The sequence below is a fragment of the Salvelinus namaycush genome, chromosome 2, assembly GCF_016432855.1.
Source record: "Salvelinus namaycush isolate Seneca chromosome 2, SaNama_1.0, whole genome shotgun sequence".
In the NCBI taxonomy this organism is placed as follows: domain Eukaryota; kingdom Metazoa; phylum Chordata; class Actinopteri; order Salmoniformes; family Salmonidae; genus Salvelinus; species Salvelinus namaycush.
The window spans coordinates 65,532,532-65,557,403 of NC_052308.1; the positions used below are offsets into that span (position 1 = coordinate 65,532,532).

A 24,872-nucleotide genomic window follows, 5' to 3' on the forward strand; every position below is an offset into this window, starting at 1 on the left:
TCAACTTTGGGAGAAATTGCAGGTTCCCTGACCAATACGTTATTGATACATTCTTCCTAATAGGTTTGCATGTTAGGTTCTAATAGGTTCACTCAAAATGACAATTTACTAAGAGTAGACTAGGCAACATAATCACAAAGTACACAAGTTTATGATGAGAAGTGTCAATTAGCCCTAAGGCTTTCAGACATTAGTCTGTCAACCACACACATGCTTTTACACCCAGACGCATGGCCTATATAATCAGCAGCACAGACCCAATATGCCGTGCCACCGGCCCTGGCCCCTGTCTCATCCAGTCTAGGGGGATAGAACATGGCTGTCACAATGGACAGCTAGCTGCTAGCCTGACAATAATACACCCTGAGGCAGGATATGGACTGACCTATTTCACTCTGTCATACAGCATGCGAGAGAAAAACACTATCCACATGTTCACTTTCTCTCTGTCACTTTCCTCACGTAACCTCCTTCTCTATCCTTTCTAGACTCCTAACACCATGCAGGGTGTCACTTTGAATTTTCATCCACAAGTTACCAAAACTCTCTCTGTGCCCAATGAGAAAGGTTTTTTCGAAAAGACGAATGAGAGTGTGAATGTGGGTTAAAATTATGGATCCAGATTTATCTTGCATTTTGCGTCTGTCTTGCACTTTCTTCTTCTCCCTCTCTCATGACCTTAGATGGGTGTCTAGGGGCAACAACACCCCATCGTCACTGTCTTGGATGGTGATTGTGTGATTTTCCTCACAGAAAAAGCAGACAACAAAAACAAAGCAAAAGTGCCAGGTTACATTAAATCCATGGTGAAAGTCACAGACGTTTGTAGTTTGTATGAGTGTATTTGTGTGGGCTGTCTCCAAGGTGAAAGTCACAGACGTTTGTGGTTTGTATGAGTGTATTTGTGTGCAGTAGTGTAAAGTACTTAAGCAAAAATACTTTAAAGTACTACTTAAGTAGCTTTTTGGGCTATCTTTACTATTTATATTTCTGACAACTTTTACTTTAACTTCATTACATTCTTAAAGAAAATAATGTACTTTTTACTCCATACATTTCCCCTGACACCCAAAAGTACTTGTAACATTTTTGAATACTTAGCAGGACAGGGAAATTGTCAAATTCATGCACTTATCAAGGGAACATCCCTAGTCATCCCTACTGCCTCTGATCTGAAGGACTCACTACACACACGTGCCTTGTTTGTAAATTATGTCTGAGTGTTGGAATGTGCCCCAGCTATCCGTAAATAAATAAAAAACAAGAAAATGGTGGCGTCTGGTTTGCTTAATTTAAGGAATTTGACATTATTAATAATTTTACTTTTGATACTTAAGTATATTTAAAACCAAATACTTTTACACTTTTACTCAAGTAGTGTTTTACTGGGTGACTCACTTTTACTGGAGTATTTTTCTATTATAACAATTGGATACTTTTTCCACCACTGTGGGCTGTCTTCTCTATAAAAATGTGTCTACCCATGTGACTCACCTTCTGTCTAGGCAAGTTTCATGACGTAGCCTAAGGTGTGGCTGTTCTGTAGGCTACTTTCTCACACAGGTAGACTAATACCCTGTGTGTTAGCAGGGCATGCTAACCACTAACATTTTAGCCATAGTTGTAAATTCGAAAAGAACAAAACAACAATGTTTTAGTAATGTAGTTGACCAAAAATACCTTTGTGAAACAACATTTATATTCATATTACTCTACAGAGGTTTCATTTTAATGGGTCGATAGACTCAAGTAAACACACCTTTGTTTTGTTCTGGCCAATTGCGTTTAAATTCCAAATTGTGGAGAAGTAAAGGGTGGGGTCGGGTCGATAGCGCTTATGGCAAGAGGGGCGGAGTCTCCGGTGTTAGGCTTTTTACTCATTGTTCTGAGTAATATCCTACCGCAGTTGAGGTGAGGCATAGAGGACAAAGTATATCGTTGGAAAAGTCTGTTTGTGGACCTGCGTAGACTTGGAATATTCGAAACAACTTCTTGTATTTTGACAGGTAAGAAAGATAGGTATTTATTGTCACATTCCCGTGTATTGACAGTCTTCGGAGAGAGTAAATTCGTGTCAAGTGAGTCGAGTGGGATAGGATAATCACAGTTTCTCCATTCCTGTGTTGCGCGTGTCTCTAAACTGGAAACATAATTTCCCAGCGTTCCATAAATGTTCTTCCCGGTCTGGATACAATGTAGTCTATCTCTGACATTCTGTCTCCGTCAATTTTTATATTTGTCTCTGGACCCGATGGCAGAATAGCGTAATGTTCCTTTCCTATTGTCAAGTGTCTAGTCACCACCCAAACGTCGTTAAAAAGTACGACATTAGTTATCGTGGGTGTATTCATTACGCCGATACTGTTGCAAAACGTTTCCTCTGTTACAAAACGTTTACTCCTTCCTGCCTATTTAAGAGCAAATGTTGATGGTTTATGTCACTACAAGGTTTTTGTCAAACGCTGTTCCTGCCAAATAAATGTGCGCAATTTTGGGGGGGGACAAACTATTGATTAACTTCTTGACTTCGTGCACATTTGAATAGAATAGAGCTGAAAGTCATTAGTGGTGTGACCGTGTGGGTACACAGTAGAGTGATCGAAGTTCGTCTACCCCTCATCCATTGTCAAATCCACTGCCCCCCCCCCGGGCTTTGACAACCCCAGTGAGTTGGGGGTGGGGCATGACATGATGAGTGCCTGCATGGTTCACACATACATAATGGGTCAGGATGAATAATACTGATCAACAACGAGGCAGTGATACCAAAATGTCCTTACAAGACTTTCACACCTACAATACATTCTCTTTTAGGGCAGTTCAGATCCACAAGGGAAGTGGTGCCAGTAATGTCCATGTCTTTGTCCCAATTGGCACCCTATTCCCTATATAGTGCACTACTTTTGATCAAGGCTCATTGGACACAAACCAGGTGTTCAGGCTGATGACATTATCCATACCAGTGAGCCTCTATTGCCTCATACTTCATCCTTTTCCAAAGGGAACCATATGCCATTAGTTACAGTAGTTTTACTACCCCCTCTATGCCACTGCAATAGCAGAGCACAGATCCTCTCATTTTATTTCACAACTAAATCCACTTTCACTTACAACATGCAACCGAAATAACATTATCTTGTTTTGCTCATCTTACGTGGTTTAGCCTTTTCAAATACTCCCAAGACCAACTTTAATAACTGTCCATGTCAAATTTGACATGGCACAGCCTGGCATTAGGGCTGGACAGATGCCTGTCAAAATGGAGAGCTGTCACACCAGTCATGATCATGCCATTCCAATGACCAGAAACAACCAAGAACAATCGCATCAAAACAACCAAGTGGCATTCAACAGCATACTGAATCTGGGCCAGTGAGCCCAGCTGATGTTTTGAATGGATGTCAGGTTGAATCGAGTTTCATCCTTTCACACATTCTCTACGCCAGTGCATTCTCCTGGTCTGCCCTGGCCAGGCCTGCCATGCTGCTGGTGCTGTGCCATGAGGTGCAGTCTGGCTCGCCTGGGGCTGCTGTCTGTCTGCCTCTGCGGGGTTTAGGCTGAGATTTTCAGCTGCAGCTGGGGTCATACTGGCGCTAATCCTTCCCCCTGCTTAATTCCTTGATATTGTCCTACATTAGGCCAGCATGGGGCGAGGGGATTACCGACGATTCAACCAACTCCATATATCTCCTCCTTTCTTTTCTTTCCTTTTTTTTATCATGCTGTCTTGTTACGTGTGTCTAACTTGGTTCCACGTTTGCCACTTCTAAAATGACCCGTCCCTACCTAATTGTCCTCCCTCGTCTTGACTTCAGTCTCTCTCCTCACCCCCTGCCCTCCCTCCCCGGTGGCGCCTGAGCAGAACAGGGGGCTCAGTTACACCACAGAACCTAATCAGGCCACGCGTGGGACCAGGCCTCAGTGCCAATGTGTGTATCCAGGTCGAGCCTGTTTGCGTGCATGTGTAGGCTACATATGGGGATGGAAGACAGTTTTTTTTCTGGTCAGCAATGATATGGGCTTGTCTTCTATCTGGGGTTAAAGAGGAGGTGGGACGATAGCGGCCTAATCTCTTAAGGGTTAAATCAACCGGACAGGGGCTTAAGATATCTTCTCAGACAATGCTGTTATCAACTCAAAGCAGATTTACTCTGACTTCTACCCTCCCCATCGCCACCATTTTTTAAAATTCTTGGCATAGAACAACAAACGACGTCAAAGACAAAAATCCCTATCTTTTGATATGTTATCCCCAGACTAAGGCGACTTCCATATTGGACAGCTGTTGCAAGTGTCAAGGACATTACACAAGGGCAGAACAGAAGATATGAAGTAATAAAGTCTATCGACGGAGAACAGAAGGTGGGTCTGACGCCTGAGCCTCTGACTTGGAGAATGCCATGATTAAACAAACAATAGAGGCCCAAAGCGTCTTGGAACCCTCTTCCCACTCATCAGTGGAGTGGCAGAGGTGGCACGATATGAAAGAATCCATCCAAGCTGGCATCGCCCGGGTGACCAACACAGCTGTGCTCCCATTACCGTCACAAATATGAATTATTCACTCTATACATTTTTTTTCTGGGGAGGCCTAACAACCGTTTTTCCCCATCACTTGGTGCTCTGGAAGTCTGGTACTGCTCTGCCATCTGTATTATTTTCAAGTCGGCTCCTATCAGACAGCTCTTCATAAACTACCAGGCCACATCTGCCGACAGCATGCTGGAAATGGCTGCATCCATTACTGTCTGTTTCTTTTATGAATATATTATCATTGATAATTTTTTCATTACTGACATAGTTTCACGAGAAGGGAGGGATTGGAGTGGACAGGATTCCTGAATCCATGAGTGACTTAAATACAGATTTTACAGTTGGGCTGGTTCGTTTAGCCTGCTCTGAGCAATGCTTCTCAGTAAGTTGACTCGGATGATTACTCCTAGTCATTGCGCTGGTGTCGCTCTTCACTCTGCTCTCATCTCCCACTTCCTACTCATCCGTTAATTGCACTCCAATGAGCGGGAGAGGAAGGGAGGAGTGCGGGTGTGGTGGAAAAGGAACGCTAACGACTGGGAATTCTTCACCGTCGGAGACATGCAGTATCCGAGAAGAGAATCATCAGCCTCCATCTAGAAGAGTGACTCTATAAGTCACACACAGATATGAAGTGTCTGTTAGAATGATTGATGCACAATGACGTGTAGGTGACCTTTTATGGAAGCAACACCTCACAATAACCTCACTTCCACCAAAGAAATAAAGTTATCTGTACTCTTCCGTCCGTGCTTCAGTCCCCTGTCGTCTTTCATATCGGTCACGGTTTACATGAAGAACATTTTAGAAGTGGAAGCATGAACACTGCAGGTAAATGTAGCTACTCAAGCTTCCCCTCCACGGAGGATGTCTGGTACAGGCTTTGTCAGACAAACATCTTTTGGGGGGTGTGTGGTATTCTTTAGCGTCCTCTCAGATTTAATCCTCCGTGCTCTCCCTAGCCTCCCTTCCGCCTCTGATCTTTCTGAAATATTCATCATCTGTCGCATCGCCTCAATGCTCACCAGCACAGCCATGCATATATCCAGTATCCACGCTGCAGCAGGCGAAGCCTCCCCACTAACCCTAAAGGAGGGCTTTAGATGGGACCAAGCGAACCTCGCTGTCCAAACGATGACAGACATTCATTCTAGATGCTCTGTAGAAAACTCTTGTATAGTCCCCATCGAGAACTGAGAAACTGAGCTCACTATAAAATACTTATTTTCATTCACTCCCATTGCCGTCCTCCCATTCGCCCTAGATGGTGTGACACCAGCCTCCTCGTCCGTTCTACCTCCATACGGAGTATTTGTGGACAGCAGCCCAGCATGTTACATTAGTTCATGCCGCATCGTCCTTCCTTGCAGTGACAACACAGCCTCTCGTTACTCTCTAACAAGGGTACTCAACTCTTACCCTAGAAGATCCGGAGCCTGCTGGTTTTCTGTTCTACCTGATAATTAATTGCACACACCTGGTGTTCCAGGTCTAAATCAGTCCTTGTTTAGAGGGGAACAATGGAGGGGGGGAAAGCAGTGGAACTGGCTTCGGGTCCAGAGTTGAGTTTGGGGGCTCTATAACAATGGAGACCGGAAACAAGGCAAGCTCAACTCTTCAGATACCACAATGACGGTTCAGCCTTCTTCCATAGACCACAGAGCCTTCCATAGGCCCTCAGTTGTTGTTACATCAGAGAAGCCACACAGACATGAAGGCCTAGTTGTACTGCTACACACTTTCCTCCTGCCCTTTGCCCTGGCCCCTCCTCCTTCCCTTCTCTGTGTAATCTGATCCTAGTCTGCACTTCCACACCTCAGAGACAACACAGACCTCCTATAATTCATAGTGAGAGGAGCGTACAGGGAGTAAACATGAATTACCCAAATAGCTCGTCCCAGTCGGAGCCAACTGTACCCCCTCTGGTCTGGTGTAACACTCTTTCGACACATCTACTGATGGATGTAAGCCTACTATTTTAGAATGATTATTTAATCAGTTACTGGTTAGACATTATTGTGTTACACTATGTCCAATAAAACCTACATTGACTTGGTGAATGACTTGCAAGTCATCGTTTATTTTTAGTTGTCAGTTGACTGCTAGCTGTTTTCCGGGCTATGTCAATTAGCACAGTAATAACATTAGCGAAGGCATTGCATTTCTCCTGATGAATCACTGCTAATGACACCGTGTAGCTGCTGTAATGTAAAACCATGCTGTTAGTCTTGGGAATGGCCACCGTTTTATAATGCTGTCACTGTATTTAGCTAGGGTGATAATGAAGCTTTTCACCAAGTCCAGTAAGCCAAACTCTAAAACTCAGACTAGGCCAAATCCTCGATTTTTAAAGTCAGAGAGACTTCATGCTTTGACTCTTGAAAGCGTATTATAAACAGATGTAAAATGTCTTTGACACGCAGGTTCTCTTAGACATGGATTTTCACAGAATCAGATATCGTCCACTCTTTCAAGTTGTAGAATGTGTGCTAGCGCTCTGGTTCACATGCGATCCTGCCAGCAGGGCCCTGCGTTGTGTACTTAAGCCTTTCAATGTGCCTGACTGTAGTGGGGGTTTGGCATGCTAGTGGAGCCGAGAGGGGAGTTCCATCGACTGGCTGCTATCAGTGGACTGATAAATGGACTGTAAGAAAGTAGCTGGAGCAGCTCGTAGGGCAGGAGCCTATGAGTGAACCCTCTGGACAGGATGCGAGTCTATCACGGGGCCTTACCTCCAATCTATCTCCTGAGTGCAAAGCAGAGACTGATGGGGTCCCATTTTTACAGTCTTTGGTATGACTCGGCCGGGGATCGAACTCCCAACCTTCCAATCTCGGGGTGGACACTAACCTCAAATCAAATGTTATTTGTCACATGTGCCGAATACAACAGGTGCAGACCTTACCGTGAAATGCTTACTTATAAGCCCCTTAACCAATAATGCAGTTAAGAAAATATTTACTAAATAAACTAAAGTAAAAATGTTAAAGTTACATTAAAATAACAATAATGAGGCTGTGTACAGGTTAGTCGAGGTAATTTGTAACATGTAGTTTGGGGTAAAGTGACTGCATAGATAATAAACAGGGAGTAGCAGCAATGTAAAAACAAAAATGAGGGTGGTTTCAATGCAAATAGTCCAGGTGGTCACTTGATTAATTGTTTAGCAGTCTTATGGCTTGGTGGTAGAAGCTGCTAAGGAGCCTTTTGGACCTAGACTTGGTGCTGTGCGGTAGCAGAGAAAACGATCTATGACATGGGTGACTGGAGTCTTTGACAATTTTTTGTGCCTTCCTCTGACACTGCCTTGTATATGGGTCCTGTATGGCAGGAAGCTTGCCCCCAGTGACGTACTGGGCCATACGCACTAGCCGCTGTAGCGCATTACGGTCGGATGCAAAGCAGTTGCTATACCAGGCGCTGATGCAACTGGTCAGGATGCTCTCGATGGTGCAGCTGTATAACTTTTTGAGGATCTGGGGAACCTTGCCACATCTTTTCAGTCTGCTGAGGGGGAGAAGGTGTTGTCGTGCCCTCTTCACGACTGTCGTGGTGTGTTTGGACCATGATAGTTAGTTGGTAATGTGGACACCAAGGAACTTAACTCTCGACCTGCTCCACTACAGCCCCATCGATGTGAATGGGGTCGTGTTCGGCCCTCCTTTTCCTGTAGTCTACGATCATCTCCTTTGTCTTGTTCAAGTTGAGGGAGAGGTTGTCTTGTTCAAGTTGAGGGCCACTGAAGTTGGTATAAATGGACTGTAGCCTACACTCAAGTGGGAGCATTCACCTAAAGTAAACATTCACAGATAGGAGTTTCCTGCACCTTTCTTCAATTTTGACTGTTAACTGTAATTAAATATTGGCCCAACATTAGTTTTTGATGTAGTTGTATCTACATGGGAAACAATTCTCTCTGAGTAGCAAATGTTGTTGAGCCTATCCCTCTGACTGGGGGAAAAAACAATCCAGACCCCCGGTGCTGCTGAGTCATAGCCTGGTCTGACCGTGGAATACCCACAACTTCCTGTAGCCCACACAGTAGATCCATTAGCATCACGCTCCACACCACTGCACATCCTCCCGTATAGATTTTTATACTCCACAATTGGCCAATTAACCCCTATTTCTTCCCGTAGTCCCACAGAGGACAATGTGAAGGGTGAGTGGGAGAGTGTGAATAAGAAGGGGAGATGGTGGTGAGAGGGTCCTGAGGGCTTTAAGGTTTCTCTCAGCAGGCTAGCTGGACCAAGACCACCTGCCATACACACACAGGGGGCACAGCTGTGTGTGTACCGTGTCTAGAGAGCACTTACTGACCGCAGGGCTCAGCTGGCAAGCCAGCCACTCACAGATCCATTTAGAGAGAGAGAAAGTGTGTGTGTGTTGAATTTTCCCCCCCCCGGTATTTTACAAATGTTCCATCCCGATAATAAATAATTTTTCTCCTGGGTAACCTGGTATTTCTCAGCAACACCAAGTAGCTATGACTCAGCAGGTCCAAGCTCGTCTCTGTCCTGGCACCCCAGCGGTGGAACCAGCTTCCCCCTGAAGCTAGGACAGCAGAGTCCCTGCCCATCTCTTCCGAAAGCACCTGAAACCTTACCACTTCAGAGTATTTAAAATAATCGCCCTCCTCGCTCCAACCCCACCCCCTTACTAGCTCGGTCTTTGCTGATAGCTACTTTGAGGGAAGGTGTACTCACTATGCCTGTGATATGTGGTGGTCCCACCTAGCTATCTTAAGATGAATGCGCTAACTGTAAGTCGCTCTATAGAAGAGTGTCTGCTAAATAACATTTCCTACCAAAACCGGGAGTGTCATATAAATGTTAGGATTTGATTAGAGCTTTGGTCGGCATGAAAATTCAAGCTTGATGCTACCTGAGCCAGATGAGCCATACATTAAATACATTTTATTAGCCCAAGCCCCAAAAAAGCCCAAATGATTGTGCCGTTATCCAATAGGCTAATGCACATTACGCACGACAGAAAAAGATCCAAGCCCATAGTAAATACATTCAAACAACCTCCAGTAAACGTTTTAACTGTGGGCTGTATTATTGTTTACATGGACTGGAATTATGCACCTTGTTCAAACCATGAAGCTGGGAGAGATCATGTGATGCTGGTGCAGGACATTTGTAAGCTAGTAAATTAGATTTTAATTTTGAAATATAAATGGCCTATTTTACATTTTTATAGTTAGTAGGCTGACTCATTGGCCTACCTTTTCGTAATATTTATCCTAATGTTGTACGACGTGAGTAATGCGTATTACCTCTCTCTCTGTTGCTTCCTCGTTCTCGTCAGTTAAATCGTTGGCCTTCCTTGCAATGACATTCGTGAATAAGATGTAGACGGATTTCGCTTCTCTTCACCGAGATTGAATGGTTATGGGTCTGAATAAATAACTGCTATAGTCTATCACCATAGCATTTAACGTTCAGCAAGCTTGCATCCCTCTTAGTCCACAAATATAATAAATTCTAGTCTAGCTTTTCCTGGGACTCCACAAGAGTTAAGGAGAGAGGCCAGCCGATGGCCGGTGAGTATTGTGCAAGAGTGAAGACATGCATTGTGAGTTGCGCTCCATATGAGATGTGCAGTCTGTCACCACCCTGAATGTTGATTGATCATGCAGAAAAGTCTGTAGAGAAGACCGATTTTAGACATGACATTATAAATGAACAGTTCCATTTCACATCATGCTGTTCTTAGAAATTATTTACCGGTTTCTCAGTTATTTATCCCGGGAAACAGGAGTAGGTTTGGGCGGAAAAGCTCTTAATCTTGCTAACCCAGTTCCCGCTATTAAACCCTAGTGTGTGTCTGTGTCCATCTGTGTGTGTCACGGTGCGTATGTTTGTGTGTATGGGTGAGGGGAGGCAGGTCCATCTTATACACAGATGGTGAACGCAGCTTTACAGATGTGTGGTAATGGGACTTAATCTGCTTGATCTGTACCCCCCCCCACCTCTCACAACTATCTCTAGTCTCTTGATCCCTCTGTCTCTTATGGCTGTCTGTGGAACAAGTCTACCAGGATCAAGGATCAAGAAAACAAACCTCTGTCTACGAGACCAGAAAGAGATTCTGCACATTGTATTACTGCTCTCAGATGTAGATTTATGATCGGCTTTAGAGACCCACAATGTTTAGACTGTGAAGGTCTATGATGCGTCTAGCCACACGTCCACCATTGTTTGTTTCCCCATCAGGCGTTTGACACGGATTGAACCCTTTTTTATCTCCTTAGATCTGGGTTCTTCCACTCTGCCATTTAGCCCTCTTCATTCTTTTTGGGTGTAGCTTAGGCTAGCCTGGTTTAGTCAACCTTATCTTGGTAAACCTGCTGGATCTCTTTTAGTGTGTCAAGGCTTAAGTTGATACCCATTTTTGATTTCAAGTCAGTGTATAAATGGATAGGGCTGTGAAGAGGTTCCAATTTGAATGTAGCAATGCTGTGGTTTATACACTCCAGCGAATGGGTGTGTTTTGCCAGATAGGAGCCAAAGACCACACACACACTGCCGCACCTTGCCAGGGTTATGAGGACACTCCCCAGTCTGACATGCCTGTGTGTGGAGGCTGGAGATGATGAGCAGTATTCACACCATCTGTGGAACCTAGTTAATCATCCACTGACACAGCGTCTGTGTGTGCACATTTAGTCAGGAAGGGATCGTTTGGATGTGTGACTATAGTTATTATGAGTTGTTTGTCTGCGAGGAGGTGATGGTGTTTGTTTGCAGTGTAGAGAGAGAGAGATTTTAGCTCAGGACTATTTTTGGTTGATGTTCGCAGCGGGAAAGTGTGTGAACGAGGCTAAATGTTTGGGGCTAGTGTGGAATGTCACACCAGGATTAGAGCGACGGGGCCAAACCGCATTCATCTCTCTCTTTCACTCTCATCTAATGGGGGCTCTCTGACAGTCAGACATTCCTGCCCTCAATGTGTTGTGCTTCCTGGAAGTCCTGACCATCAGTTCAGAATGCTCTAGGGTAAAGCTTCCCCTAGGTATATCTAGGATCACATTCTCCTCCCCCAATCCTAACCTTAACCATTAGTGGGGGAAATGCAAAACTGACCCAAGATCAGAATCCTCCAAACTATCCCAGTAGCTCAGGAAGAACAATAGAGTGGGGGTGGGCAGGGCTTTGGAAAAGGAAAGAATAGCTCCTAGTGCAGTGGTGAAAGATAATGAAACAAGGTACAGTAGGAGGGAGTGAGTCCATCAGTCATTAACCCAACCACACTACTTAGAATGCAGGGCCGAGGAGCAAAGTCCACTCCGAAGTACACACCATGAAATCCAACAGCAGTTCCTGGTCACTACCCACGATGTAGCAGTGTTCATTGGCAGGTATACACCGTGTCTTTCTGTCAGTAGACGACATATTGCAATACTACTACTACTTTTAACTTGTGGTCAACACAGCTCAAGCAATCCGTGCTTTTCATTTCCAGTTGATTCCTAATGGGGGGTGGTTTGGTGAAGGAGCCACAAGTTCTAGGTCTGATGTTTTACCAGCACCCAGAACACTGTAGAAACACACTCAACATGCCTCCCTCTCTCTCCTATCTGTTCTTCTCTGCTAGCATATCAACTCTATCACTATAGCCATCTATAGTCTGGTGCAGTCGGGGTCAAGGCTGCCGAGGCTGTTTTGCACAGTTACAAAAACGCGTGAGAATAAGATTGATGGACAACCAGGAAGAGTTGATAGACCTAGATAAAGTCAACAGTATAGTGTGTGTGTGTGTGTGAGTGAAGCCTTTGTTACTAAGGTGATGCGGGGTGTGTCGCAACAATCGAATCGGAACGCGTTGTCTGAACCCGCTGCCTTGCCCAGGAAAACAGATAGCACAAACACTCACAGATTCACCAAAAACAATGAAACGTTCCTTTTTCATCTTCCAGGTGTGTGTGTGTGTGTGTGTGTGTATAAGCTTGTGGAACCAGGATATACAGCATGCCTAGTGTTTTGGAATTTTGCCAAGGTATTATTTTTTTCCAGTATCATCTAATTTATTATTACCTAATGGTAATTGGCACAGTTGAAACGACGAGACACTCCCAAGCTTGGGAAAAGGAGAAATGAGTGCCACACCTCTATTTAAACACAGAGTGAGAGAGAGAGAGTAGGAGAGGTGGGGAAAGAGCCTGGGAGACATTTTCTGTGTCCATGATGACTCAGCTTGTACCTGTAAAGTACAAGCTCAGACAGAAACGCCAACGCCCCGTTCACTGTGAACCCCCATAGGTCAGCTAGCAAGCTGGCTGGGCTGTGACTCGACTATTCCCAATGGAGCTGAGATAGGCACAAGTACCTCTCAAGGGCCTAGAGTGAGACCGATGCATACTGTATATACACACACACACACACACACACACACACACACACACTGACACTCCCATGGCAACATGGTGACTTGCCTGTGACTCACCAGTCTGTTGTTCCAAATGCCAGTGAGATAAGTGCACATGAGGGCTCTCTGGGTGGAGGGTCTAGAATAAACACACACAATCTAATTTCTCTCTGAACCCTGGGGAAAACACAGGAAGTTCATTAGTGAGAATTATACACGCATCTCCACTACACTTCTGGTCTCTGTGGGAAACGCGTGAAAACTCTCCAGTTCTAGAGATTGAAACATGAGAACACATCAAACACACACATCCCCCATTCTGAGCCCCGGGGCTAACGCAGAAGGGTGTGGTACTATCATTCTCATCCGTAACAGGCTCACTGCTTGGCAGACCCACAGAGCAACTCCAGACTCATTTCAGACAAGAGTAGTTATGCACGCTGGTACAATAGTTCTACTACCTCGCATGTACAAAAATACTTTGGAGCGGCATAAAATAACTTGTGTTACGTGATTTCCAGAGGGATGGCAATTATATTTCTAAAACAGTCCTATATACGAGATGAAACTAATATGCTTTTGCATAGTAAAGCTCATAGATGGATATATTATGTTTACTGTATTAGGTCATAATCACACATATGCAAATACAGTACCTGGAGATGCCTGGATTGCATACAAGGTAAGGCAGAGGTAGCCAGGAATGTTAGTGCATCGCCCATCAAGTACAAACACGCCAGGGGGACATGCTGTCACGACTTGCCACATTATCTCTCCTAGCTACTACAAGGTGGAAAATGGATCTGCTTTCCTTCATTCCTGCCATACGGTAGTCAGTACAACCCTCCACCTCATTTCCATAGCTGCATATATTTGGAAAGAAACGTATATTTGTCAGACTTTTCCATTGATGGCAATATTAAGTGAATCTGTAGGCTCCTCTCTGTCATGCCTCATAGGAAGTATTTCATGTATGTATTTGCGGCCTGAGTCTAGAAATAAGCAGGTAAATATAATGGTTTAAAAGCGTCAAATGAATACCCACTCTCGTATGAATAAGGAATAGCAGTGCAAAATAAATCGGCTTCATCATACATAGTTGATCTTAGCTAATTCTTGGACGTATGGCGCATTCATATGGAATTGTGTGACGTCTCAAGCTGCTACATTCATGCGTATGAAAAATGAGATGCACGTAAACAGAAACGTGTAAACACATTGACACTCACACACTTGGCCTTTGCCCTTTGGGAGAATGGCTCTAAACAGCCTGACTCTTCCCACTGACTCTCCCACAATCCTATCCAGTTCACAAACACACACAGCATGTCAGTAATGTCTGTGTCCAGCAAAGAATCCCATCCCTTCAATTACAGTAACTCCCTTCACCGCAAACATCTGAACCACACACGGGTGACATTGTAGAGTGGACTGTAGCATCACGTGCCGCTCCCATCGCATTTTAACTGCAGTGAACGAGCCATCATTGTTCATGTATTGAGTGAGTGGTGGGTTGAGTGTAGAAGTCGTGCCGTTTTGTTCAGTGAAACCTGAGTGTTTTATATTGGAGTGGATGTGGGTCATCCTCCAACTAGCTCTTTCCTGCACCAGAGGTTATTTTGAGTCTGAAGACCATCAGACCATCAGACTTCATCAGAATTAGGAATGTGTGCAATGTGAGAGAGACACACACACACACACACACACACACACACACGGAAAATAATATGCCCATAAACAAACGCTTAAACACATGGACAGACTCACACACTTGATCTTTGCTCTTTGGGAAATGGCTCCAAACAAAGTTAAAATGCATTTAATTGTAAGGAACTTTTAGAATATGGGTGTAATTCTAGACCATTCAGTTAGATCGCGTTGGTTAAATATCCCCATGTAATGTTAATGGTGAGCTAACATGGCTGCAATAGAATGAGTCGGCAAGTAAATGCATCATAATGCAGAAACCACATTGGGCCAACTGAGTGAACCAGGTGAGGAATCATTTTTAAATGGGGAAAGAGTAGATGAGGTCCAAACCAACACTGCAGAAGGAATGCACTTTAGCTGTATGACGGATAGTTCAGGAGAGGAGGGGAAAGGGTAAAGGGGGTATAACTAGTCAGTTGTACAACTGAATGCATTCAACTGAAAAGTGTCTTCCGCATTTAACCCAACCCCCTCTGAATCAGAGAGGTGCGGAGGGCTGCCTTAATCGACATCCGCATCTTTGGAGCCCGGGTGTGTGATAGATGGTCACAACAAGAGAGCAGAATGGAGATAAGAGACAGGTACTGCCGGGAAAATGACTTGATAAGGGTTGAGAAAAAAAAACTGAGGTGGGAGTGTTTATCTTAAATCAGCCAGTGATTCATGGTCGTTAAGCGTTGGCCTGTAGTTACAGGTGAAGGAGGAGTGGTGTTTTGAGGAGGAACTGTGTGTGTGTGAGTGACTGTCCACTATAAAGGTGTTATCTTAGGAGGAATAAGGTGTGTATGAATGACTACTTACTTTCTCACACACACACACACACACACACACACACACAAGAAACCTGTCTAGCGGGTTCTGGTGGCTGATACTGTGAGTCGGCAGGCAGGTGTCTAGCTCCCACAGCTGTATGTATAGGCGGAGGCTCTGCCCGGGGTTAAAGGCCGCGGGGGCTTAGCAGTTGGCGTTCCTGTCCTGCAGCTGTCCCTCTGCCCCCTCACCCTCCCCTGCTATCTCAGCAGCCTTTGCTGCTGACTCGGCGTTGTCATTTCTGGCACTGTTCAGAGGGAGGGCATTCGTTCACCTATCTGTATTCTTACCTGGGAGAAAGGGTATGAAATAAAATGTATTTGAACTAACGGGCTAATTTAATATTTAGCCTTAAAACAGGTTAGAAGAATATGAAAGTAAACTGTATACTGTAAAATAATTGAGTGGTATGATTGTAATTTGTAGCAAAATGTGGAAGATCATTATTGATCTAAATGTTATTTTTTTTGTGTGTTTCAGGACTTCTCCATTGTTGTTGGTTTGAGCCCAGGAGGCCACCATGGAAATGCAGAGTGGGTTCATAATCTGGCTATATTATTCTCCCCCTTTCACAACCTTTTTTATTTCTTCCTTTTTCTTCCTCTTCTCTTAATTCCTCCTCCCTCATATTCCTTCCTCTCCTTTGTTCAACTGAACACAATGTCTTCCCCTTATGCGTCGAACATACTTGTTATTGCACTAATGGCTCACAGGTAACTTCCAAGTGCAGTGTTGCCTCTAATAACCCCTCTTTGCTCTCCCTCCTAGTGCATTAACAAGAGTGTCAGCTATTACTCTAAGTGCAGTCTGTAATAACCCCATAGATCTCCCCTCTTTCCCTCTGTAGTGGGCGAGCCCTGAGGGCACTAACAAGTGTGTTGAACATGGATAATATATTACTTCAAAGTGCACTTCCACTCTAACCTCTCTGCCCTCTTTCCCTCCGTAGTGGGCAATGAGGGGAGGGTGAAGGTGAAAGAGTGGCAGCAGACATACTATGCCGGGGACTCTGGGATCCAGTCAGGAGCCACCACAGTGAGGACCGATGACGATGGGACCGAGTACAGCACCAAGCAGTACAGCACCGTCACCACCACCGTCGTCTCAGAGAACCCTGCTGGTGAGACGCACGCAGTTTAGTGCTTGAATACACGCGCTCAAATTGACATAAACAAACATTCAAAAGTACAACCCGCTACAAACACGCACTGTCACTTTGGAACATGGCGTTAAAACACACACAAAAAAACATTCACACACAAACACCTTATTACTGCTTAATACTGAACTATCATTCAAACCCACCATCTAAAAATACAAACCACTCGACCCTCTCCCCCTCTTCTCGTCCTCTCTCCTCCCTCCCTGTAGAAGTGGAGTCTCAGTACGCCCTGACCCGGGCCCAGCGTGTCCGAGCGGCCATGTTCCCAGAGACGGTGATGGAGGGCACGACCATCCTGTCCACCCAGACTGACCCGTCTCAGATGACCAACGTCCAGCGGCTGGCCGAGCCCTCGCAGCTCCTCAAGACGGCCATCGTCCACCTCATCAACTACCAGGACGACGCCGAGCTGGCCACGCGCGCCATCCCCGAGCTCACCAAGCTGCTCAACGATGAGGACCAGGTACAGTACGGGTTGTTTGACACGTCTGTCTTTGCGTCAGGGTTGGGCTCAATTCAGAATTTTTTTTAATTGACTCCCATTCAGCTCATTAATTGATTTGGCCACACAGAATGTAGAATTTTTGAGTTTGAGTAACAGGAAGTACAATTTTATTCAGTGCTATTCAAAGAAATTGCACTCAGTCATAGAACATGGACGTTTAATTGACCCTGACAGGTCACACTTCCAGATACCAAGGAATATATCACACTTCTCTGTAAACAATGTTCCTGTAGTCTTTTAACCATAGTGCTTAGAATAGACCGTTATATTTCCACCAATGATTTCATTTGTTTGGCTTCTTTTTGAAGGTCTTAGGGTCAACTTGAGGGTTAAACTAATGCATTCTGGGGGGTGTGGTATTAATGAAATAACTTTGCTCATTCATTTGAAGTTGGTCCTGAAAATCTGTTGTTGAAACAACATTTTATATGCATGTATATAACATGTTTGATATTTTATCTACTAGATATACATTTGACTACACCCATTATAGAAGAGGCATTTGAATTTCACATAATTAAATTATATTTCCTTTAATTAATTTGAATTGCAATTCTGTACCCTGTTTACTACTACAATTCAAATGTATTAATTGAATTGGAATTTGAGGCATTTCCCATTCAATTCTGAATTGAATTAATTAATCAATGTCTAAATGACAAATGTGAATTGATGGCTATGTGTACTTTTCTTTATCTAGCCATCAATCCACCTTTGTCATTTAGACATTGATTAATTAATTCAATCAGTCATTCATTGATGTTATTTACCACTAGTAATCACACTTTCCCCATAAACCTAACCCATCTCTACCACTCCTCCCCATTAGGTGGTAGTCAAGCTGGCTGTCATTCATTCACATTGCTGTACTTTTCCAATAGTCAACCCTTCCCCGTTAATAGCTCTGCATTTTCCCTCCTTTCAAACTAACCAAACCCCCCTCTGTCTTCCAGGTGGTGGTCAACAAAGCCTCCCTGATCGTCAACCAGCTGACCCGTAAGGAGGCGTCTCGCCGGGCGCTGATGGCGTCCCCCCAGATGGTGGCGGCGGTGGTGCGGGCCATGCAGAACACCGGGGACATGGAGACAGCCCGGGCTACAGCCAGCATCCTCCACAACCTGTCCCACCAGAGAGAGGGCCTGCTCTCCATCTTCAAGTGTGGGGGCATCCCTGCCCTGGTCCGCATGCTCAGGTAGGAGTCTGAGGGTCTGCCGGGGGGTTAGTGTGTGGGAATGCATACTCTCGTCTCTCATGCTCTCTCGTAGCTCTTTTACTTTGTGGCCTTCTATACCTGGGTGGGGGATGACATGTTGAGGGTGAAAGTTGTTGCAAGTCTCTCTCTCTGCTCGCTTTCTCTCTCCGTACAACCACAAGATTGACAAAGCATTTCAAAGTAAGACTCATAATGAACTATGCTTATCTAAATCCTTAGGATAACTCTCTCTCTCCCTCTCCCTCTGTCAGTTCTCCCATGGAGTCTGTGCTGTTCTATGCCATCACCACCCTCCACAACCTGCTACTGCACCAGGAGGGAGCCAAGATGGCGGTGCGCCTGGCCGACGGCCTGCAGCGAATGGTGCCTCTGCTGAAGAAGAGCAACCCAAAGTTCCTGGCCATCACCACCGACTGCCTGCAGCTGCTGTCCTACGGCAACCAGGAGAGCAAGGTGAGGGGAGGGGAGGGGGGGGTGTTAAGTGTAAGGGGTGTGATGTTATGCATGTCAATATTGTGAATGAGTGCGTTTGAATGATAGCCCTGTGTTGGCATGGGTGTGGCTGCCATAGTAATTCTGTGACTGCACGCTTATGTGCATGTGAGGATATGAGACAGGTGTGGCCGGGTAGGGATGTCTACCCTGTGTGTGCTTGCCTGTTATTTAATGGGTAAGTGCATGTTTGGACAGGAGTGATACATGGAATGTTTTGACCCTTTGAAGATGTTACCGTTAACCTTTTTAACGCCTAAACCCCTACTGGAAAATGAGGAATTGGGCACATCCAAACATGTCACGAGCTGGACTAAAAGTGAATGTCCACACTGTTTGCTGCTCATAGAAATGCTATCGCTTGATTCATATTGTTAAACTCCATTTCCCAATATCTCTCTCTCTCTCAGCTGATCATCCTGGCTAACAGTGGTCCGGAGGGCCTGGTCCACATCATGAGGAACTACAGCTATGAGAAGCTCCTGTGGACCACCAGCCGCGTGCTCAAAGTGCTCTCTGTCTGCCCCAGCAACAAACCTGCCATCGTGGATGCTGGTAAGTGTTTGAAATACAGGGGGGTTGTATTTGTAGTTACTTGTTGTAGATTTGCGATGACTGATACTGTGGTTTTAATGAATAGAAATTGGCTTCTTTTTTTTCAGTTGTAAAGCTATGAGATTATGAATGAAGTACATATTTTGCAGTAAAATGAGTTAGAATGTGTATATGAGAGAATCTCTTATCTATCCATTTATCTCTCTGTTTCCCCTCTGTCAGGTGGGATGCAGGCTCTGGGGATGCACCTGACAGGCTCCAGTCAGCGTCTGATGCAGAACTGTCTGTGGACCCTGAGGAACCTGTCGGACGCTGCCACTAAACAGGTGAGACTTCTACCTTCCAACCTAGAGACATATAGAGACTGTTTCCATCCTGCTGTCTGTTTCTCTCGTGTTTGTCCTAACCTCTGACCTTTTAACTTACTATTTTTACCTCACTTGCATTTACTCTAAATGTTCTTATTTATTGCAACAGCAATGTTTTAAGTTTTTTTTATTTTAAAGAACCACTAATATATTACAGATAAACGAAACTCTCTCTCTGTCCCTCTAGGAGGGCCTGGACAGTCTTCTTCAGACTCTCGTTGGTCTCCTGAGCTCTGACGACGTCAACATGCTCACCTGCTCCACTGGCATCCTCTCCAACCTCACCTGCAACAACGCTCGCAACAAGGCCATGGTCACCCAGAGCAACGGCATCGAGGCGCTCATCCACGCCGTCCTGAGGGCGGGAGAGAAGGAGGATGTGGCGGAGCCGGCCGTGTGCGCCCTGCGTCACCTGACGTCGCGCCACTCCGACGCCGAGGTGGCCCAGAATGCCGTGCGCATGCATTATGGCATTCCCGCGATCGTCAAGCTGCTCAACCAGCCCTACTACTGGCCTGTCATCAAGGTGAGAGGATAAGGGAGTCAGGATGGAGAGACAACCAGCCCTACTACTGGCCTGTCATCAAGGTGAGAGGATAGGGGAGTCAGGATGGAGAGACAACCAGCCCTACTACTGGCCTGTCATCAAGGTGAGAGGATAGGGGAGTCAGGATGGAGGGGTGTATAGAGGGACATCCAGCCCTACTACTGGCCTGTCATCAAGGTGAGAGAGAGCGAGGGGTGGTGGGATAGAGGGAGATTAATAGTTGACAGATGGTTGCCCAGGGAGAGGGCTAACCATTCACGTAAACGGCTGCTGAATTCGCTATGAGGTAAGAAGTAGGAGGCATTAGGAGAGAGGGAAAGAGGAAGACGAGGATGTGATGGAAGGAGGAAAATGAGGGATAAGGAAGAAGCTACATAGAGAGAACAGGGAGAGAAACTATAAACGATGATATGGGTGAAAATTTGTAAAACCAACCGTCTCTAACCACAGAGAAAGCAACATTCTTTTTGATCACCAATCAAAATGGCGTCCGTCTCTAACCCCACCTCTCTCGTCCGCAGGCTGTGGTTGGTCTGATCCGTAACCTGGCACTGTGCCCAGACAACCAGACCCCTCTGAGGGACGCGGGGGCCATCCCCCGCCTGGTCAATCTGCTGCTCAAAGCCCACCAGGACGCCCAGAAACACGGCTCCGCCGCACAGCAGACATACCAGGTAGATGTAGAAACAGATCTATGTACTTAAAATACAAAATATAAATGTATCCAACTGTTACATCAGTAATGTGCCCTATTCTTAACCTCCCTAGTCTCTTTTGTTGCTGACTGACTCTTGCTTTGTCTCTCTCTCAGGATGGCGTGAGGATGGAGGAGATCGTGGAGGGGTGCACAGGGGCCCTGCACATCATGGCCAGAGACCCCATCAACAGGGGAGAGATCGCCAGCATGCAGACCATCCCACTCTTTGTACAGGTACGTAAAAAAAAAAAAATTGTATTAAATATTTGTTTCTTACTTTTAAGACATCAATATCTCTCTGTTGCTGCTTTTATCTCATGTATATTGTGTGTTAACCGTTGTCTCCCTCCTCCTACCTAGCTGCTGTACTCTCCAGTGGAGAACGTGAAGCGCGTGTCAGCGGGGGCTCTGTGTGAGCTGGCCCTGGACAAGCAGTCTGCTGAGATGATCGACGCAGAGGGAGCCTCCGCGCCGCTCATGGAGCTGCTGCACTCCAACAACGAGGGCATCGGTGAGACCACTTCTATTAAAACCACATCAAAAACCCAGGATTTGTGATAGATGCGTCCACAAGTGTCATGTTTTTTCATGTTTTTTTATTAGTCGTACGGTATACGAATGGTATACATCGCCCAACGAAATCCTTACTTGCAGATTCCTTCTCGACAATGCAACAACAATAAGAAATAATACGAACGAAGTAAATGGCTCAGAAATGGAAAACATTTTAGTACAATACAGGAAGGCACAATTTCTAGTCCAATATTTCCATGTTTTGGGGATGGGGGGGGCAAGTGTATAATAAGAGTCTGGTAGCAGCAGTTGTGATGTGTGGAGAGTCAGAGCAGGTGGTCAGTCTGAAGGCTTGTAGTTAGAAACTGTCTTTGAGCCTCTTGGTATCAGACCGCATGATCCGATACCGCCTGCCCGACGGTAAGGGAGAGAACAGCTCGCGATTGGATGTGTGGGGTCCTTGATGATGCTGCGTGCCTTCCTCAGGCACTGTTTCCAGTAGATGTCCTTGATGGGTAGAAGCACGGTACCAGTGATGCACTGGGCCGTCATCCACACCCGCTGGAGGGCCTTGCGGTCCATGTGGATAGATTCAGAGGTCGTTTGGCGTCCATTGAGAGGAAGTTATTATCTGGAAGATGTTTTTTTATAGCCTGACTGCATAATGGGCTGCATTTCCATAAACCAGTGGAACCTCAATGGGCGCAAGTCTCTGCTGGCTTTCATCTCTCTCTCGCTCATAATTGACCAATTATTGAGTCTGGGCCATATCTGATCCCTTAATTCAGTTGAATGAGAGACAAGGATTGAGAAGTAGCATTACACACTGCAGCCATTTGATACATCCCCTCAGATCTGGGTATAGACAAACTTTGTCTGCCAATCTATGTGTGATGATCTGACTGTTAGTAATCATGTCGCCTTTCTCCTCTCTCCCAGCCACCTACGCTGCCGCCGTTCTCTTCCGCATCTCCGAGGACAAGAACTCCGACTACAAGAAGCGTGTGTCCGTGGAGCTCACGCACTCCCTGTTCAAGCACGACCCCGCCGCCTGGGAAATGGTGAGTTTACCTATGCTCGGGGCCTCTAGCGCCATCCATGGCGAGGAGGGAGCCACTGCAGGATCTAATAACGATTGCAGCTTCTCTCAATTCCGATGAAACTGAAAAAAACACTTTGCTTCTATCGGTAATTTAACATTGATAAATGCATGTATTATATTTTCGTAGATTCTTACATGTGAAGTTTCTGTAAAATGGCAAAGTGTAATATTTGTATTAAGAGAAAAGTAGGTAGACGATGCAGTTTAAGAAGACAGTGTGACACGGTTTCTGTCGACCATGTATGGGCAACTCGCTGACTTAATTTTGACACCTCTCGTGACCCCTCCCCAGGCCCACAACACTGTCCCCATGGAGGCAGGCTACGCAGCAGACGGTGAGTAACTCACTCTGGCGGAAAGGTGCCCATACTGACTGACTGACACACGGGGCAGAACAGAACGCTGGCTGTAGCTCTATTGTGTGGGTTAATGTGCTAGTTAGTCACTTCCACTGGGTGCTTTCTGTCTAAAGTTAATGTTAGTCAATGTATTGCTTTGCTATATTTGAATTTCTGACATGATTATACTGTATTGTCAAGGTGAGATAATTGATCGATATAACTTTAACCATGTTAAAAGTGAGGCCCCCTCATTTTTTTAATGAATAAAATACAAGGGTATCATCTCCAGAAATGTAAATATTTTGCAAAGTGTTGATATAAGTGTGTGTGTTTCAGAGCTGGACGCAGGCTACCACCACTATGGAGACTACCCTGCTGACATGCCCATGGATGGAGAGATGGGAATGTCCGATGTTGAATACCAGGTCGGTGGTGGTGGCATGACCTATGACATGAGGCAACCGGGATATGCTGAGCGCTATTAGGACAACGGTTAGTGCATACACCCAATAATACGGACAAATGTACCCACACTCTTATGGTCAAGCGCGCAGACACACGAAGACAGAGCAGCCATTAGTTACATACACCTATTATTATTAAAAACAAGTCACACACGAAGTCAACCAGTTGGACCACTTTTAATAAAGATGCTGTTCTCTCGACAGGCACTGAAGGGATGAGAGGAGAGATGGGGGGGGGCAGCAGGAGAAGAGATGGGAGAAGAAGAGGAGAGATGGGGGAAGCAGAAGAGGAGAAATCACAAAATCTTCAAATGGAGTGATGTCAATCTGTCTCTGCTCACCTCGATGTAGTATATGCAATTATCACTGACTGTGGGGCTCAGAATCTAACAGGGCTTACCTTCTGTTTTCTAATAATAATATTGATGATGATGCACAGGTTTTTAGTCAAGTACATTTTAAGGTTGTGTGCGCTTTTCGGGTGGGTAATCTATGCCAAAGAGATTTTATTTTTTGACGATAATCATGTAGCTTCCTTTTTTCCCCTTCGATTTCAATACTGGTTAAAAACACTGCCAGAGGTGACTGGACAACGATGTGTACTGTACAGCTCACGTTTGCTTTCTTTCTTCAGCCTTTGTAATGGACACTGCTGTTTTTAACTTTCTTTTAACACTATTTGCTGTTAACATTCTTCCCACTGTGTTTCTCAAAAGTCTGCATGAGTTAATTCACAAGTTAGTGAGTTAATTCATGAGCTAGTAGGGAGTTAGAGTTGGTACTGACTCCGTGGTGTAATATTCTTACGTTGACTCACACAGTAGAAGAGAACAACCCAATAGACGGGAGTCTACTGGAGGCCCTAAATCAAGAACCTTAGGTGGAACGCTACTGACAGGGAATTTGTCTTTCTACATAAAGGTTTTTACTTCAATTTTGTTTAAGAAAATAAAGAATATATTAAAGTACAGGCAGACTGGGTATTGATTATGATTTTACTGTAGGAATATTGAGTCTGGGTAATACAGAATATCTGGGGCAATGCCATACTGTTTTTTTGTTGTTCTCGCTCTGTATGGCATGTAAAGTACATCTTTCCTACTCAAATTTAGGGGAAGTACTCTTTATCCGATGAGGATGCATAGCTAGTGCTTCTGATGTCAGAACCGCCACTCATCTTGGGTCGGTAGTAGTTACTTACATGTATTTATCGCGTCACTATCTAGCGGGATAACATTTTCAGTGGTCTCTCAGCCAAAACAGTCACATTCTCTTAAACAGCACTTTTCATCCAGACACTTTCACTACATAAAATGGTTTGTGGTGCCATCTAGTGGCTGTGAAACCAGAAACCAGGTAACAGAAGTTCAATAGCCTAGAGATCTGACTATAGTATGTGATTTATAACTCATAATTAGCCTACATTAATGTGCAACACGTGTACCCTAAATTATTTCCTAATTTACAAGTGGTGTTTAAGGCTGTGA

The 24,872-nt window shown here is 45.1% G+C and overlaps 1 protein-coding gene across 1 annotated transcript; it reads left to right on the forward strand.

Annotated features, from left to right (window-relative positions):
- The first annotated feature begins 1,877 nt into the window (after positions 1 to 1,877).
- LOC120066249 (junction plakoglobin-like) lies at positions 1,878 to 24,359 on the forward strand. Its single transcript, XM_039017494.1, has 16 exons — positions 1,878 to 2,006; positions 15,907 to 15,959; positions 16,376 to 16,546; positions 16,798 to 17,051; positions 18,047 to 18,285; positions 18,558 to 18,759; positions 19,209 to 19,353; positions 19,576 to 19,679; positions 19,909 to 20,247; positions 20,790 to 20,942; positions 21,080 to 21,199; positions 21,326 to 21,476; positions 22,418 to 22,539; positions 22,873 to 22,915; positions 23,258 to 23,413; positions 23,590 to 24,359. Exons 2-15 carry the CDS (start codon positions 15,947 to 15,949, stop codon positions 23,404 to 23,406), a joined length of 2,205 nt encoding a protein of 734 aa, XP_038873422.1. The 5' UTR covers positions 1,878 to 2,006; positions 15,907 to 15,946; the 3' UTR covers positions 23,407 to 23,413; positions 23,590 to 24,359.
- The last annotated feature ends 513 nt before the right edge of the window (positions 24,360 to 24,872 follow it).

Coding starts and splice junctions, on each gene's coding strand:
- LOC120066249 (XM_039017494.1), top strand. Junction 20,248..20,789: donor ACTACTGGCCTGTCATCAAG/GTGAGAGGATAA, acceptor TCTCGTCCGCAG/GCTGTGGTTGGTCTGATCCG. Junction 22,540..22,872: donor ACCCCGCCGCCTGGGAAATG/GTGAGTTTACCT, acceptor ACCCCTCCCCAG/GCCCACAACACTGTCCCCAT.